This window comes from Hirundo rustica, chromosome 12 (assembly GCF_015227805.2).
Source record: "Hirundo rustica isolate bHirRus1 chromosome 12, bHirRus1.pri.v3, whole genome shotgun sequence".
NCBI lineage: Eukaryota > Metazoa > Chordata > Aves > Passeriformes > Hirundinidae > Hirundo > Hirundo rustica.
Window position 1 is genome coordinate 1541865 of NC_053461.1, and position 13853 is coordinate 1555717.

The window sequence follows — 13853 nt, forward strand, 5'->3', positions numbered from 1 at the left end:
ATTTGTCCAATCTGTTTTATTTATCCTAAAAACATACATACATGTACAGCGTTTCAATTAAGCGCTATTTTCTTTTTCTCTGTGTGTACATCATTCGAACTGCCCATGTGAGGAGCTGTTAAAGCATCTCCCACAGGAGGCAGGGGGATGGCTCTGTGCCAGTGCCTTACTCAGACCATTACGCCATGGTGGGGCAGGGCACATTGCTTTGAATTTTAAGCCTCATTTCTTTGGTCTCACCTCTAACTCCAGCCAGAGCTGGCCCCTTGCTGTAATTTCAAACAATCTAAAGCAGATGCACAAAGTGCCACTGAAAGCATAGCCACAGCCAGGTTGGTTTTGGTAAATGCCACAACTTCCCAAGGCTGGTGATCGCAGGGAGCAGGTGCAGGAGGGAGGGGTTCAGGTGTGGGCGAGGTCTGTTGCACCAACACGCAGATTCCCCAAGTTACTGTATTGAAACCACTTAAGAACTGCATGTTTTCTCGAGGAGGAGCGGTCCTGGGGATGTCTGAGCTGGTGGGAGAGCTTGAGGGGACACTGGGACAGACCAAGGGTTCAAAACAGCTCTTTAACTGCCCTGTGGGGGTCACGAGCCCCTCTTGTACCTACCCCAGAGCCCTCCATGCTGACATCACTTTTGCAGGGACACAGTCAGAGATATGGATGTGAAAGGTCTCTGGGCTGGGCTGTCCTTTGCAACAGCTGTTTGCAAAATTCATTTCAAAACACTTTGTTTTGAAGACGAGGCCCACACTAATAAACACGCCATTTAAAAATGCAGTCATTAAAGAAAAAAAAAAAAAGAAAAAAAAAAAAAAAAAAAAAAAAAAAAAAAAAAAAAAGAAGAAGAAGAAGAAAAAGAATAAAATGAAAAAAAAAATCCAGCCAGTGCTTGAGCCCTCTGAATTCTTTTCCCTGTGGCAACAGTGTTCAAGCAGGTGAACAGGGAAGAAAAGCAAAGGCTGGAGAAAAAACAAATGGTCACCACATTTAAAAACACCTGCTGGAAGCGGCTGCAGCAAAAACTCATTCAGAACATTTTGGAAAATACCTGAATGACACTCATAATCCACTGCTGCTGCTGCTGCTGAGGGGGCTGGAGACCTCCAGGCACTGCACCCTGGGACCCCACCAGAGCATCCACGGATCCCACTGGCATCACATGAAAGTGCAACAATCCTCTGTGCGGTATTAAGATCATTTCAAAGTCTCTTCTTGCATGAAACAACTCACAGCAAAACAAAAGTACAGCTTATTTTGTCCAGATTTAGCAAGTCTTAGATCTTTAATCATCTCAGCAGATCAGGGTCCTGGTGCTTCTCTCACCCAAGTCATTGGGAATGTTGCCACAGGCTCTAGATGGCAACCAGACCTTATGCTGCAGGCTGCTCTGTCGAGCTGACACCTTTCACCTCCCAGCACCCATGGCAGCAACAGATTTAGCAGAGCTGGAAAATCTCCAGGCAGAGCAGTAGGAGGGACACCAGCCTCCTGCAGCTGCCCAGGCAGGCGATGACACCCAGTCACAACAGCTGCAGGTCCCTCTGAGCTCAGCCCCAGACCTGCTGCTACACAAACCTGTGCCAGGATCCCTGTGGTGGAGGATGAGCTGGAGAGGGCACCTGGATGCCCTCAGCTCTCCAGGCCTGAACCTGTGGTTGGGGCTTCTCTTCCCTGGCCACGGGTCAGCGATGCAGTCGAGAGATGTGTCCTAGGAAGGAAAAATCTGGCATTTTGGCCCTGCTTTCCCTCCAGGTCCTTGCAGTGCAGTGAGGGGCTGTCTCACCCCAGAGTGCTGCAGCCAGGGCTGCACACAAGTTTGCACATAACCACCACCATTTCCATGTGAAGAAGACAACTGGTTTGACACAATGCTCTATTTCAGAGTAAGAACCGGTTGCAACTACAGGCCGGTCCCCTGTGTGGCCAGATTTAATTATCAACCCATTTCTGGATGTAGCGACAAACCTTTGTAACATCATGGAAACAGACACATCTGTGTGCATCCCCCACCAGGACCATCACTTCTGGTGCCCTGAGGTTGCCCTGTGCAGGGCCCGGAGCTGGACTCAACGAGTCCCTTCCAAGTCCTGATATTCTGTGATCCTATGCCCAGGAGCACTTCCAGCCAGCCGCCCTGCTGTGCTGCAGCACCTCCCTGCCATCGCAGGTCACTGCTGGTGACACATAACAGCCAGATGACAGCTCTGACCGGCTGCTTGCGCCTCCGCATACAGAGCTGGGTCTGCCCCGGGTGAACTGGCAGAGCAGGCGCTGCTGCCAGCCGGGCACCTCTGTCATCCCAGCCCTTGGAAAAAACGGAGGAACCCAAAGGAAGTCAAGGACACCTTAGGAGTGGTGGAGAAAGCAATGAGGAACTACGCCGGGAAGGAAAGAGGCCAGGGAGTAGGATCATAGATGAATAACACGTGCAGTGTAATTAACCTAGATTAGTTTTTATTTTATAGCATTAGCAGCCCGCGGTTTGCAGCGATGCGGCCCCGCGAGTTCCCGGCCTTGGCGGGGCTGGGAGCGCTCCCGGCAGAGCCCCAGCGCGCAGGGAGCGGGGCGCTGACTCTCCGGCTGCGTGCTGGCCGGGAGGGAGGCGAATGGACTCATTCAGCCTCTCCGGCCCTTTCCACGGCCCCCCTCCGTTCATCTTTGGGTTAAAAAGTGCAGGGTCGCTCAAGAGGGAAATTCCCACAGAGCAGAAGGATTTGTGCCGGGAGCCCCCTGTGCTGACCTCCTCGGCAGCCGCTGCGGAGCCAAAGAAGTCCGAGTCCTGCGCCGCAGCCGCGGGCTCGGGAGCGCTGGGATCTCGGGCTCTTCCTCCCGGGATGCGGCTTGTGCCGCGGGGATGAAATACAGCAGCAAGATCTCATCCTGCTGCCGGGCAGCTCACAACCGCACCCTCGCTCCCGTAGAAGGTTCGCCTCGGCGTTTTTTGGCATATTCCAGCTTCTGCAATAGCAAGTTGCCCACCTGAAGTGCTTACGGCCGTCCTCACCTCCGTCCCAGCCTCCCCCCTCCACTCAAACTCCCGAGAGCTGGGGTTCTGCTTTCCCGGGAATACAAATTGCCACACGCTGTCCCATTACTAACAGGCACTACTCCTAGAGGGCCCACGTGTCGGTTGTGCTTCGAGGTGTATTAGAGCTTTCCCAACTCCAAAAAAGTGAAGCACGGTTAAAAATTGTTTCTTAAAGCTCCTGAGACAGAAGAGCTGCACAAACAGCAGGGGAGCAGGGGATGGTGGAGACAGGCTCTCCTGGAGAGCGATGTGCAACAGAATTTGATCTGTGCTCCCCTTTTCATCCGGGACAGTCTGTATTTAACATTGCATCATCATGTGGAAAACACCTACATAATTCCAGGGATGGCAGAGACCTGCAACCACGGTCTTGGGGAATGGGACAACCAGTGCAATTGGGGACTGGGGATCCAGTTACCACACAGCTACTTTACTCCATCCTTTGTCTTTATTTTACATTTGTTTTCTTCAATATAATAGAATACAAGTGATTTTACATAATATATACAAACTATTTCACAGTGATTTAGAGCAAAGTATTAATTACATGGTGAAGGCTGTGAGAAAAATGGTAAGGTCCTTTGCTTTGCCAAGCCCCTTCTTTTCTCCCTATTCCAGGAGACCTCCCAGGACACCCTCAATCTAGTGGGGAGCTCCCCCCTGACTAATTACTGGTCCCAAGGTGAATTTGGCTCATCACAACTGTGCTCTCTTCTCTCCTGAGCACTGGCAGGGCTGGTATCCCAAGGAGCTGTCACATTTAACCCCCTTGTTCTTATTTCCTTTTTCTCGCAAGTCAAGCAGCAGCTCTTTCTTTCGAACAACATAATTAGTCCCAAAGTAATTACTGGAAAGGGAGGGAAACCCCCGTCATTTTTTTCTCCCAGGATGAGCTGTTTTCCAGAGCACAGGGATGGCCCCAGATAAACCACTGGGTTTGGCAATGCCATTTGCTGCATCTATGAAAGCAGTAAATCCATCACAACCCCACAGGACCAGAGCCGGGGCGGGATGCAGACCTGGCTCCTCCTGCAGTCTCTTTGTAGCTGCTTTATGAACACAGCAAACAAAAAGCACTCACGACCATCATTCATGGTGTCACAGGATACTGAAAATGGCACCGGATTGATGGCTGTGAGAGGCCTCTGAGGCACAGGAATCAGAGTACTCACAAGGGGAAATGGAAGGTTTGGAAGTGGGAGAGAGTGGGATTGTGGACAACAGGAGCTGAGGGTCACACACACAACAGAGAAATGGCAAGGACAGACAGAGGGAGACGGATCTTAATGCCAGATGAAAAGTCTTCAGATGGACCGCCAAAGTGATCCCTGTGGGAATCCTGAACACAACGCACACTTCTGTGAATATATACACACAAAAGGAAGGTACTGGCCATGGCTTCCCTCGGGCCCTGAGCTGCTGCAGAACATCACATTGTGAAACAGGGCACTGTTTGAACACATACTTTTAATGAGTAATAAGAATAATAAACCACCCATTTTCCATTCTCTAACCTAATGGAATAAATGTAGAAATTCCCAGCATTTGTCCAACGTCATGTCCAGAATGATCAGGATCCCTTTCTGCAACACTAAAATGGAACACACCCATGGCAGAGCTGATGACAATGGGCAGAAAAAGAGCAAAGGCAGACACATAGGAGTAAGTTTTCCTACAACACTTAAAATAGAATCATAGGTCAAACATACATTTGATGAGTAGGAAAAAGTGAACAAGAAACCAAAATTTTCCTAACTTCAGAGTCCACTTCCTCTCCTGATCCCTTTAATTCTAGATCCACATCAATGAATCAGAATTTGACCTAAAAGCTTTGTAGCAGGAGAATTAGCCAAATGCCTGAATTAAATATTGCTTATAAATGTCGATTTCCTTTTCTTAAAAGAAAAATTTCCAACTGGGAAAAGAGTATGAGGCCCATATGCTTTCTAAGTTTGGAGAATTAGACACTTCTCTCTTAAATCCCATCCCTCATAACCTGGAAAAGATACAGCTTTACACATCGAATTATTTTCCAGGAGAAACTTGGCAGGATATTTGCTTAAGCAGGAGGATTTCTCTGCATTTAAATGATTCATGAACCACCTCTTCCTTTCTGACCACACATCCTGTAGTCATTGAAACCTCTTTGAGCATGACAGGACTCTGCTGGACCCGGTGGCTGTTGTTTGGTGTTCCAGGACTTCCTCCTGTCCAGGACCTGGTGCATCTGCTGGGCTCAGCAGCCAAGGGACAACCCGACCTAGGCTTCACTGCAAGGTCAAGTGCTACCGTGAGGTCACTCCAGCAGAAAAAAGAAACACCTCAGACTCTGTCCACAAAACTGTACTTAGCAAGAAAGTCCCAATACAACCTGAGCAAAAACCCCCATGTCCCTCTCAATTTCATGATGCAGTGATATTGTGTAGGTACGATCCCTGGAGCAGAGCAGCCGTGGCTTGTTGAGCACACGTGAATGAACCCTGTGCAATGGCCTTGCTCACAAAATAAACACTGCCAGATCACACAGGGCCACACTGGCACAGGCAGGGGAACCACAGCTTACAAAGCTTTCGAGAAGTCACTAAGACTTAGGTGATAGGACTGGGTCCTACCTGACTGATTTTGCTTTCACACAAGCTTTTATCTCTACTGATAAAGTTGGGGCTTGATGCACCAGTGATAAAGATGGGAACTGTAATCTCAAACAGTAAAATAAACAAAGTGTTTATTAAATGAGTAATGGCTGGTCCATGTGAAGCTTCTTTTCCAGAGAAGGACATGACTATGATTAAAAAACACTTAAAGTCTAAATAGGACTTTGGTTACTATGTTAAGGCCCTATTTTTTTAGTCCATCAGTCATCACTCTTGGCTCAGCTTTGAGCTGCAACCATTTTTCAGACCATGGAAAGGAGGTTGTATCTCCCCTACAAGCAAGCAGAAGACCATCAAGTTTAACTAACGATGGAAGTTTGGCTGTGGGAAATATAATAATTTAAGTTTCCATATTGGTGGCACAACTGGAATATCTAAGTAATGGCGTGAGTGTTTTCTTGGACTGGTTTTAGGATTACTGCATAAAAGGAAACACTTTGAAGTTCTGGCAGAAATCAGAACCGGTAACTAGTGGTTTTATATCCTGCTGGAGCTTTCAGGAGCCACGGGCATACATTTAGTACAGCAATGAGGTCAATCTTTTCTGTTGCTCCCAAGAAATGTAAGAACATTTTTTGAGACTTCTTCCTTAACAAGAGAGAACAAGGAGGCATCTCTCCTGCATCGCTCCTGACTCGCAGAGGGTGATGATGCTTTGCAAATGCATTAGGAGTTTGTGTGCTCTGTGCCCACTCCTGCACACAGGCACACGGCAAACGTGGGGACTTGCAGCAAGCCCCTCGCTGGGTCTGTGCACACACAGACTCCTCCTGCCTCTCCATCACTCTGCCACGCTCCAGCTCCAGGAAATGTGTCCTGCAGGCTCCTCCGGGGAGCCTCTCTGAACCTCTGCCTGGGGCCTGACGTTCTTGCAGGAACACGGGGCCATGGCTCCAGGCAGGATGACAACACAGACATTCCCATACTCACCCAATGCTTTGGCACTCCAATAAACAACTTTTCCTGCACGTAGGATTCCTGCCTGCCACATCCCACTCCCTCCACAGAGCAGTTAAGACACATACAGCAAACTTCATCCACAAGTTATTTTGGTGGGTGAACGAGAGCTAGAAGGCAAGACACGATAAGAAGGGGCAAAATATAAGAATCTAGCACGGCACCAGTTATCTCAGTCTTTTTGCTTTACCCTCTTGCTTTAATTGGATCAATATTTTTTAATGAAAATGTATCACGTCTTACTAATGAAAACATAGCTCAATTTCTTTTGCAGCAAAATAGGTAGCAATGCAAAGCATAATTTCCTAGGATCTCATGCTCATGGCGTGCTAAGTCACACTAATTCCTGTTCTAGGTATGCAAATAGAGCTGTGTCAAGTTTTGAAGGACACAGAAGATCCTAATAAATACCCCCAAAACAGCCATTCCTCTGAAAGTGCTATCACTAGATATAGGGAGCACTGGGATAGTCCAGAAAAAATAAATTGTATCCTAAGGCAGTGATGCTTCAAACATGTGCCGAAGCTCATAAAAATCAGTTAAAGGCTGTGTTGACAGAGAGGACGAAGAAAAAATCTGTTTCTGGGATTAGTAGTTACAAAAGGTCTTCCAGTTCCTGAAGTAATCACATGATTAAATTTCCAGATGGCTCACCAGGATCTTTGTGAGACCAGGGAAGAAACACACATCCCTAAAGTTACCAGGCACAGCAAATCTTCTGGATAAATGGTATCTCAAGGATACTCCTGAGAATCGCCACATGATGGTGGCACCCAAAATCTTCTCCAAACAAGGATCAGCTTCTCCAAAACTGGTCCAGATCTCCTCACCTTCCTGGAAGCAGGAGGAGTGAAAACTGCTTCTTGCCCTCCATGTCAGCCAGGACAGCAGCCCTGTGCCCCGGGCACACCCACACACCGGGGATCTCTTTGGGACACAGCTGTAATTTGGCCCCAATGAGGAAGTGGTGTATGTTTGTGAGATGCCCCAAACCACCTCACTTCTGCCCTGGCACCGGCTGGGCTCATCTGCTTTCATAAAGCTGCTGTTTTGAGGTGAGGGTGAAGACGCTTGGTAAGCTCAGAACAAAGCACAAAGTGCCGGTCAGGAGTTACCCCTCCCACAGGGAGCTGGAAAGACCTAACACCTTCAGATGTGATCTTCCTCAGGCTTGAGTGTGAAAGTCAGGCACTAGAGCAAGTGACACCTGTCAGGAGCCATGAAAAGCAAGTTGGTGACGTCCCCCCCAGCAGCTTGGCAGCACTGGAGCCCTCCACAGGGCCAGCCCAGGCTGATGGACGGGTCCATGAGCATCTCCCTGCTCCAGCTGGCAGCACTGCCAGCAGCAAAGGCAACTACCAGATGAGAGAAATCAGGAATCTGACTCAAAGGTTTGCTGAGCCAGCCCTAGCTTAAAGCCAAGAAAAAGTGGCAGCAGCTACTGTTAAAAGGAAGGTTGGGGAAATGCTGTTCTGCCTCTAGTGTAATGCAACATTTGCCTTCATTCACAGACGAAACAACTCAGAGAGGACAGAAGCTCCTCTGGTTTCGGGCATGGCTGGAGGACACTGGGCCATGGCACCTCCCAGTGTACAACAGCACTTAACCCCAGCTTTTCCCATGGCATGAGGCCAGGTTTGAAAGCAAACTCACTGGAAACAATCGCTGATGCTTGTTAAACACTTGCTGATTTTGAACAAACAAACAAACAAACAAGCCAACCAAAGAACCTTCAGCCTTCTGTCCCTGCCTGACCAGCACAGATGCAGTCGCTTCTTGACAACAAGAAGAAGCACAGAGACATGTCCCTGCAGCAAGGCAGATGCTAGGAAATGGGGAGATTTTGTCTACTTTCCTCATCCTCATTCACTACAGGAGCAATTCCTTTGAGTAAATATAGCACAGAAAATCCAAGCGAGGAGAAATCAGGGTTTTCTCCCTCCAGTAGGCAGCGCCAGGTGTTGCTGCAAATGTGCAGCTGGCACAGAGGTGGAGCCTGCCAGTCTGCAACCATCCCCGTTGGAGAAAGTGATTTCCCACTCAGGTACAGAAGAGGTGCAAGAACGCAGCCAGGGCAGTGCTCTTGGCCGCTCACAGGACGTCTTTAAGGGCTCAGTGACAAGCTGTGCAGCAGATGTTCACCCTTGGCAGCGACTCAGCCATACTGCGGTGTATGGATTTGCTTTTTCAGCTCTGGCCAAAAAGGATGCACGTTTCCTCCACACTGTGTGATGGAGAAGAGACTGAACATGGCTGAGGTGATATTTTCTAACAGAGTGCTTTACTGGCAGCTCAGCAATGCCCTGAGCACTGTCCCCATGGAAGAGTGAATCCCAGAACGAGGCAGTCATCACCATCACTGGATGGGTCAGGCATCACATACAAAAGGCTTTTGGAGGAGTGCAAAAGCAGATTTCTGGAGAAAGCTGAAAGGGGACAAAAAAGCTAGCTGTGCTGCCTTTCACGCTCCCCAGCAGGCTGCAAGCAGCAATTTTCACACAGTTTAAAAGGAAAAAAGTGATTAATATTTGCTAATACATTACAGTTTGAACTGGAGTAAAATCAGGTTCACAGAACTTATCTGAGTCAAGATACAGCATCTTTCTTAAACACACACACTTCAAGATGAATCACACTTGTCTCATAAGGACACTTCCTAAAATTTGCTCTCCCGTAACGGTTTAGGGTTCCCGCTCTGCAATAGAAGATGATGTCACTGCTTACATAAATAAAGGCAATGGTGCTCAGATCAGAGCTAGGAAACCAGCCTCTTTCCTTTAAAGTTATTAACCATGTCTACTTTCTTACGAGGCTGGCGAGTGCAAGAACTGGCCAGGGCATAAATAGAAACACAGACAAAAAAAAAAAAAAAGGTGCAAAAGTGACCCAAATCACATACTTGACACAGATTCCTTTTGTTAGAAAACTGGCCATGTTAAAAGTGATGAAGCTCTCATTGCTCTCACTCTGTCCACAGTAAGGAGATTAAACTTCTGCACAGGAGAGTTGCAACTGAAAAATATTGCCATTACACTGAGCACAAATAGCTTTATCTTGAACATTGAGCATGCAAGTGGCCTCCCCTCTCCCCCCAGCTTACATTTTATGAGATTTTTGACAGCCAGAGAAAACTCTCCTTCCGTACGTTCAGGATGTTAAGATCTCAACCTCCTTGCAGCAGGAAAATAAAGTCATCTTCTTTGTAAAGCCACAGCACTGAGCACACACAGAGCACTTGAAAGAGTAACCATGAACTGATCTGTGCCATTGCGGAACACTGCAGGGATCCCGGAGCAGGTCTTGTTCCTGTCATGTCTGCAGATGCTCTGTTAGGGACTCCAGGGACATAGAGCAATTACTAGGGTTTGTTTCTGCTTTCCAGGAGCAGTTCTGTTTAGGAGAGAATAGAAAGGGATTATTTTTACCTTATAGTTTGGACTTACAGGATGCGAACTGAATTTTTCTTCCCCCAGAGAGAGACATCATGTAACAACTCTTCCACTGCCCTGCAATGGGGCTGCTCCTTCTCAGCAGTGCCCAAAAAGCCCAGGGGCTAAAATGAGGATGACAGGCAGGGCCCAGTCTGCAGCACTGGCATAGGGACGGCTGCATTTAGGCCACACACTGAGTCTAAAGGGGTTTTTTTCCTTTTGATTTGGGGGCTTTGTTGGTTTGTGGGTTTTTTGGTTTTTTTTTTGCTTTGAGTCTAGAATGTTGACATATGCTTCTGGTAAAATTAACAAACTATTTTGTCAGTAATTGTAGATTGAAGCAGTGCTGAGAACTGCATTGTCTGGGTCTGCAGGATTGTAGGAAGTATCAATGAAGCATTTTCCACTGGCATGCGTATAGAGAAAAAACCATTTCAGTGAAGATAATTTTTTCCATATATATGTTATGTGCTTTATTATATACAAGTGAGAATTGGACAAAACAAACCTAGAACAAAGTTCCTTTTAAATTTTAAAAGGATCTTTGTCTCTCAGCCATAGGGATGGCTCAAGCCAAGCTCCACGGACGAGGCAATGAATGGGGCAACAGATGCATCAAAGGCATCTCACCCATCTCACTGCAGCACGTTTGGCCACGGCAAGACTCAGCCCACGCAGGGTTTGCACTGGCACCGACGTCACTCTTGCCACAGCACAGAAGATGTTCCCAGCTCTTCCCTTCTCCTGATGCAGCCAGGCTCAGCTGAGCCCTCCACTGCGTCCTGCACAAGCGCTGGCACTGGGGCCAGCAGAGCTTTCACCAGGGGCTCTGCCCACGCTGCAGCGGCACCGTGCCCCGTGGCAGCACACCCAGCCGCAATGTGACCCCCACCAAATCCCATCCCACCACGTTCCCTGCAGCTCTGACTGCCCAGACCAAGGACTTCGCTTCCTGGACACCTTAGTGACTAAAAGGGTGTCTCCAGTTAAAACCTCCTGGCAGCTCTTTTACCGTTCACCTGCTCAATGCTGCAAACACAGCTCCAGGTCACCTCCCTGGTGGAGAAGGTGCGAGAAACCGTCTGCATGCAGGGCAAGGGAAGCCCATGGAGCTGGCTCTTCTGTAGTGCTGGAAGGGGCTGGCCCTGCGTGGGGGGCAGGAAGCCTCCAGTCAGAGCAGAGCCGTGGGTCAATGCCAGGAAGAGGAGAAGAATGGAGCAGGTTTCCTACGAGGCTCAGGCGCGGGGCAGGAAGGCAGAGAGCGTCTGTGAGCCCCTCTCTTGCACAGGGCGTTAAACATTAAACAGCTCCTCCCCTCCTGCTGCTCCCCGGTCTCACAGGGCAGCTCCCCTCGCCCCAGGCAGCAGACACAAGCAGAGGATGGGGATGCTCTTTCAAGGCTGGAAGAGTATTTTTTCCCTCTGTGGTAAAACCCAGGATCATCCTTCCCAGACCCTTTTGACCCTTCCCTTCCTGATGTGCCCCCTCCCTACCCTTGCACTGTGTGGGAACATTCCCCAAAACACACAGTTTTCCCCTCATTTCCTTCCTCTCAAGACACCTGGAACTTCCTCCCGCAGGCTCCTGCCAGCCCTCCTGGTGCTCCAGTCCAGGTCGGGCTTCCCAGGCCCCGGTCCAGGAGAGCAAAACCACCAAACACCCAGCATGGGGCTGCTGGGGCCAGAGAGCACAGAGAGCACGGCCACCGGGCCCTTTGTGTACTGAGCATGGCAACTGAGTGCAGCAAAACCACCCTGACATAGCTGAGGAAAAACAGAACAGCAGCTACCAGCAAGGACACCCCCAAGAAGGCTGCAGGGGAAGGATATTCCACCACAAAGCATGTTTTGAAATGTATTTGAAACGTGTCGACAGTTTGTTGTTAGTAGAAGCTCCCTGCTTAAATGGGTCAGTTTTGCATGCATTAAGCAATGCAGCACAGAAATAAAAGATAAAATCCACTCCAGCTTCAATGCCAGTCTAAAAATTATTGGGAGGCAGCCAATATATTAGAGGAACCTTTTTAAACACGCATCTTTCAAACCAAGACGCCTCAGCAGAGATCTGTGCGCACAGCACACAGCACAAATCGCAACTCCAACTTCACCCCTCTAACACACTGAATTTAAAAAGCTTAAAATACCTTTACCTAAATCTCTATCCCATTAAAACTGCCTTGAGAAGCACAAAGCTTCATCCCACTAAAACAGAACGTATAGATAAGTGCAGTTTCATGCTCTGCTACACCAGCTTGTTTCTGTTCCATGATCATTTGATTCAGGAAGCCCTGCAAACACAGCTTGGCTAGTCCATTGAATGTGCACTGTAAAACAGAAACTGGATCAACACCCTTAATCACAGAATATTCTGAGTTGGAAGGGACCCACAAGGGTCATCGAGTGATGTCCAGCTCCTGAATGAGCCAGGGATATGATATGAATGATACAGGGACCAAACCCAGAACCGTGGTGCAAGCAGCACCTGCTCTGACCAGCCCAGCTGATCTGTCCCAGAATCATTGCACAGTTTGGACTGAAGGGCACCTTAAAGGCAATTTCATTTCAACCCCCTTCCGTGGCCAGGGACACCTGCCATCAGAGCAAGTTGCTCAAAGCCCCATCCAGCCTGGCCTCAAATACTTCCAGGGGATGTCCCCAGGGGTGGGACATCCACAGCTTCTCTGGACAACCTGTGCCAGGGCCTCACCACCCTCACAGGGAAGAATTTATCCCCAAGATCCAGCTTAAATCCATCTGTTAACATACGTGCTGGACTGCAGCTGAAAGCCAAGCCCACGAGGGAGAGCACAGCACACTGAGATACAGGAGCCAGCCACTGCTTTTCACTGATGGGCATTCACAGCCTCCTGCAACGGGCACTGCCAGCTGCTGGGGCTCAGCTCTCTCCTCCTCTGCGCTGGCACACACTGGAGCAGCTGTAAATCACCTGCAGAGCAGAACCCACGTCACAGCAAACCACCTGAGCCTGGCACTGCTGAGAAAAGCACGGGGCTCTCGGCTGGAGGGAAGCAAGGCCACTGTGTGTGCCACCAGCTGTGGAGAGATGCCCACCACACCTGAGACCTCTGTGAGCACAGTGCTGAGCCTGAGCTGCCTTTGAACAGCAGGTGAGACACCTGCATGCACCATCTGAGCAGCCAGCGATTGCTGAAGGACTGGGCTCTCTCACGCTTCAGGAGGTTCTTTTTATGGCTTCTCAGCTTTCACCAGCGAGAAGCAGGAAGACTGAAGTGGTGTTACCAGGGCGTGACTCTCCCCGAGCCATCCTCCTCCTCCTGGAGTGGAGATGGACACCGTGGCCACACTCATCAGGACAAACCCACTGCTTCCCAAGCTTGCACTCCAGAGGCTGCAGGAAGCAACCTTCACATCACAGTTAGAACTTTATGTTTTCAGAGTATCCTGACAACCGAAAGGACTGAAGAACTCCAAAATGTGCTCAAAATCTAAAGAATAATATAGCAGTTTTCTGATGACGTGTCTGAGCTAGCAGAATCGCACTGAGGTCTTACTAAAGTCCAAGAAATTAGAACATTAAGCCACAGAGTTGCAGACTATGACTAAAAATGCAATTATCGTTCTCAATTTTACAGCTGAAAACTTAGCACGTTTGAATAATCTCCAGTGAAATGTATGGGGACTGGAAACAATTTACATTAAATGAAGCAAATTTCACTGTTAATGAGTCCACATGCACATGAGCAGAACTGAGGTGCCTCAGCTGAGGATTATCTCTGCCAATACCGTGGCTTATCTT

At 48.7% G+C, this 13853-nt stretch overlaps 1 protein-coding gene across 1 annotated transcript in view; it reads right to left on the reverse strand.

The window, feature by feature from the left end:
* Nucleotides 1-3489: 3489 nt before the first annotated feature.
* The window catches only part of SLMAP (sarcolemma associated protein), a 93889-nt gene continuing 83525 nt past the window's right edge, over nucleotides 3490-13853 (reverse strand). Inside the window, exon 23 of the mRNA XM_040076319.2 lies at nucleotides 3490-10035. Coding sequence (XP_039932253.1) covers nucleotides 9955-10035 — 81 coding nt within the window. The 3' untranslated portion in view covers nucleotides 3490-9954. The remainder of the gene's footprint in view (nucleotides 10036-13853) is intronic.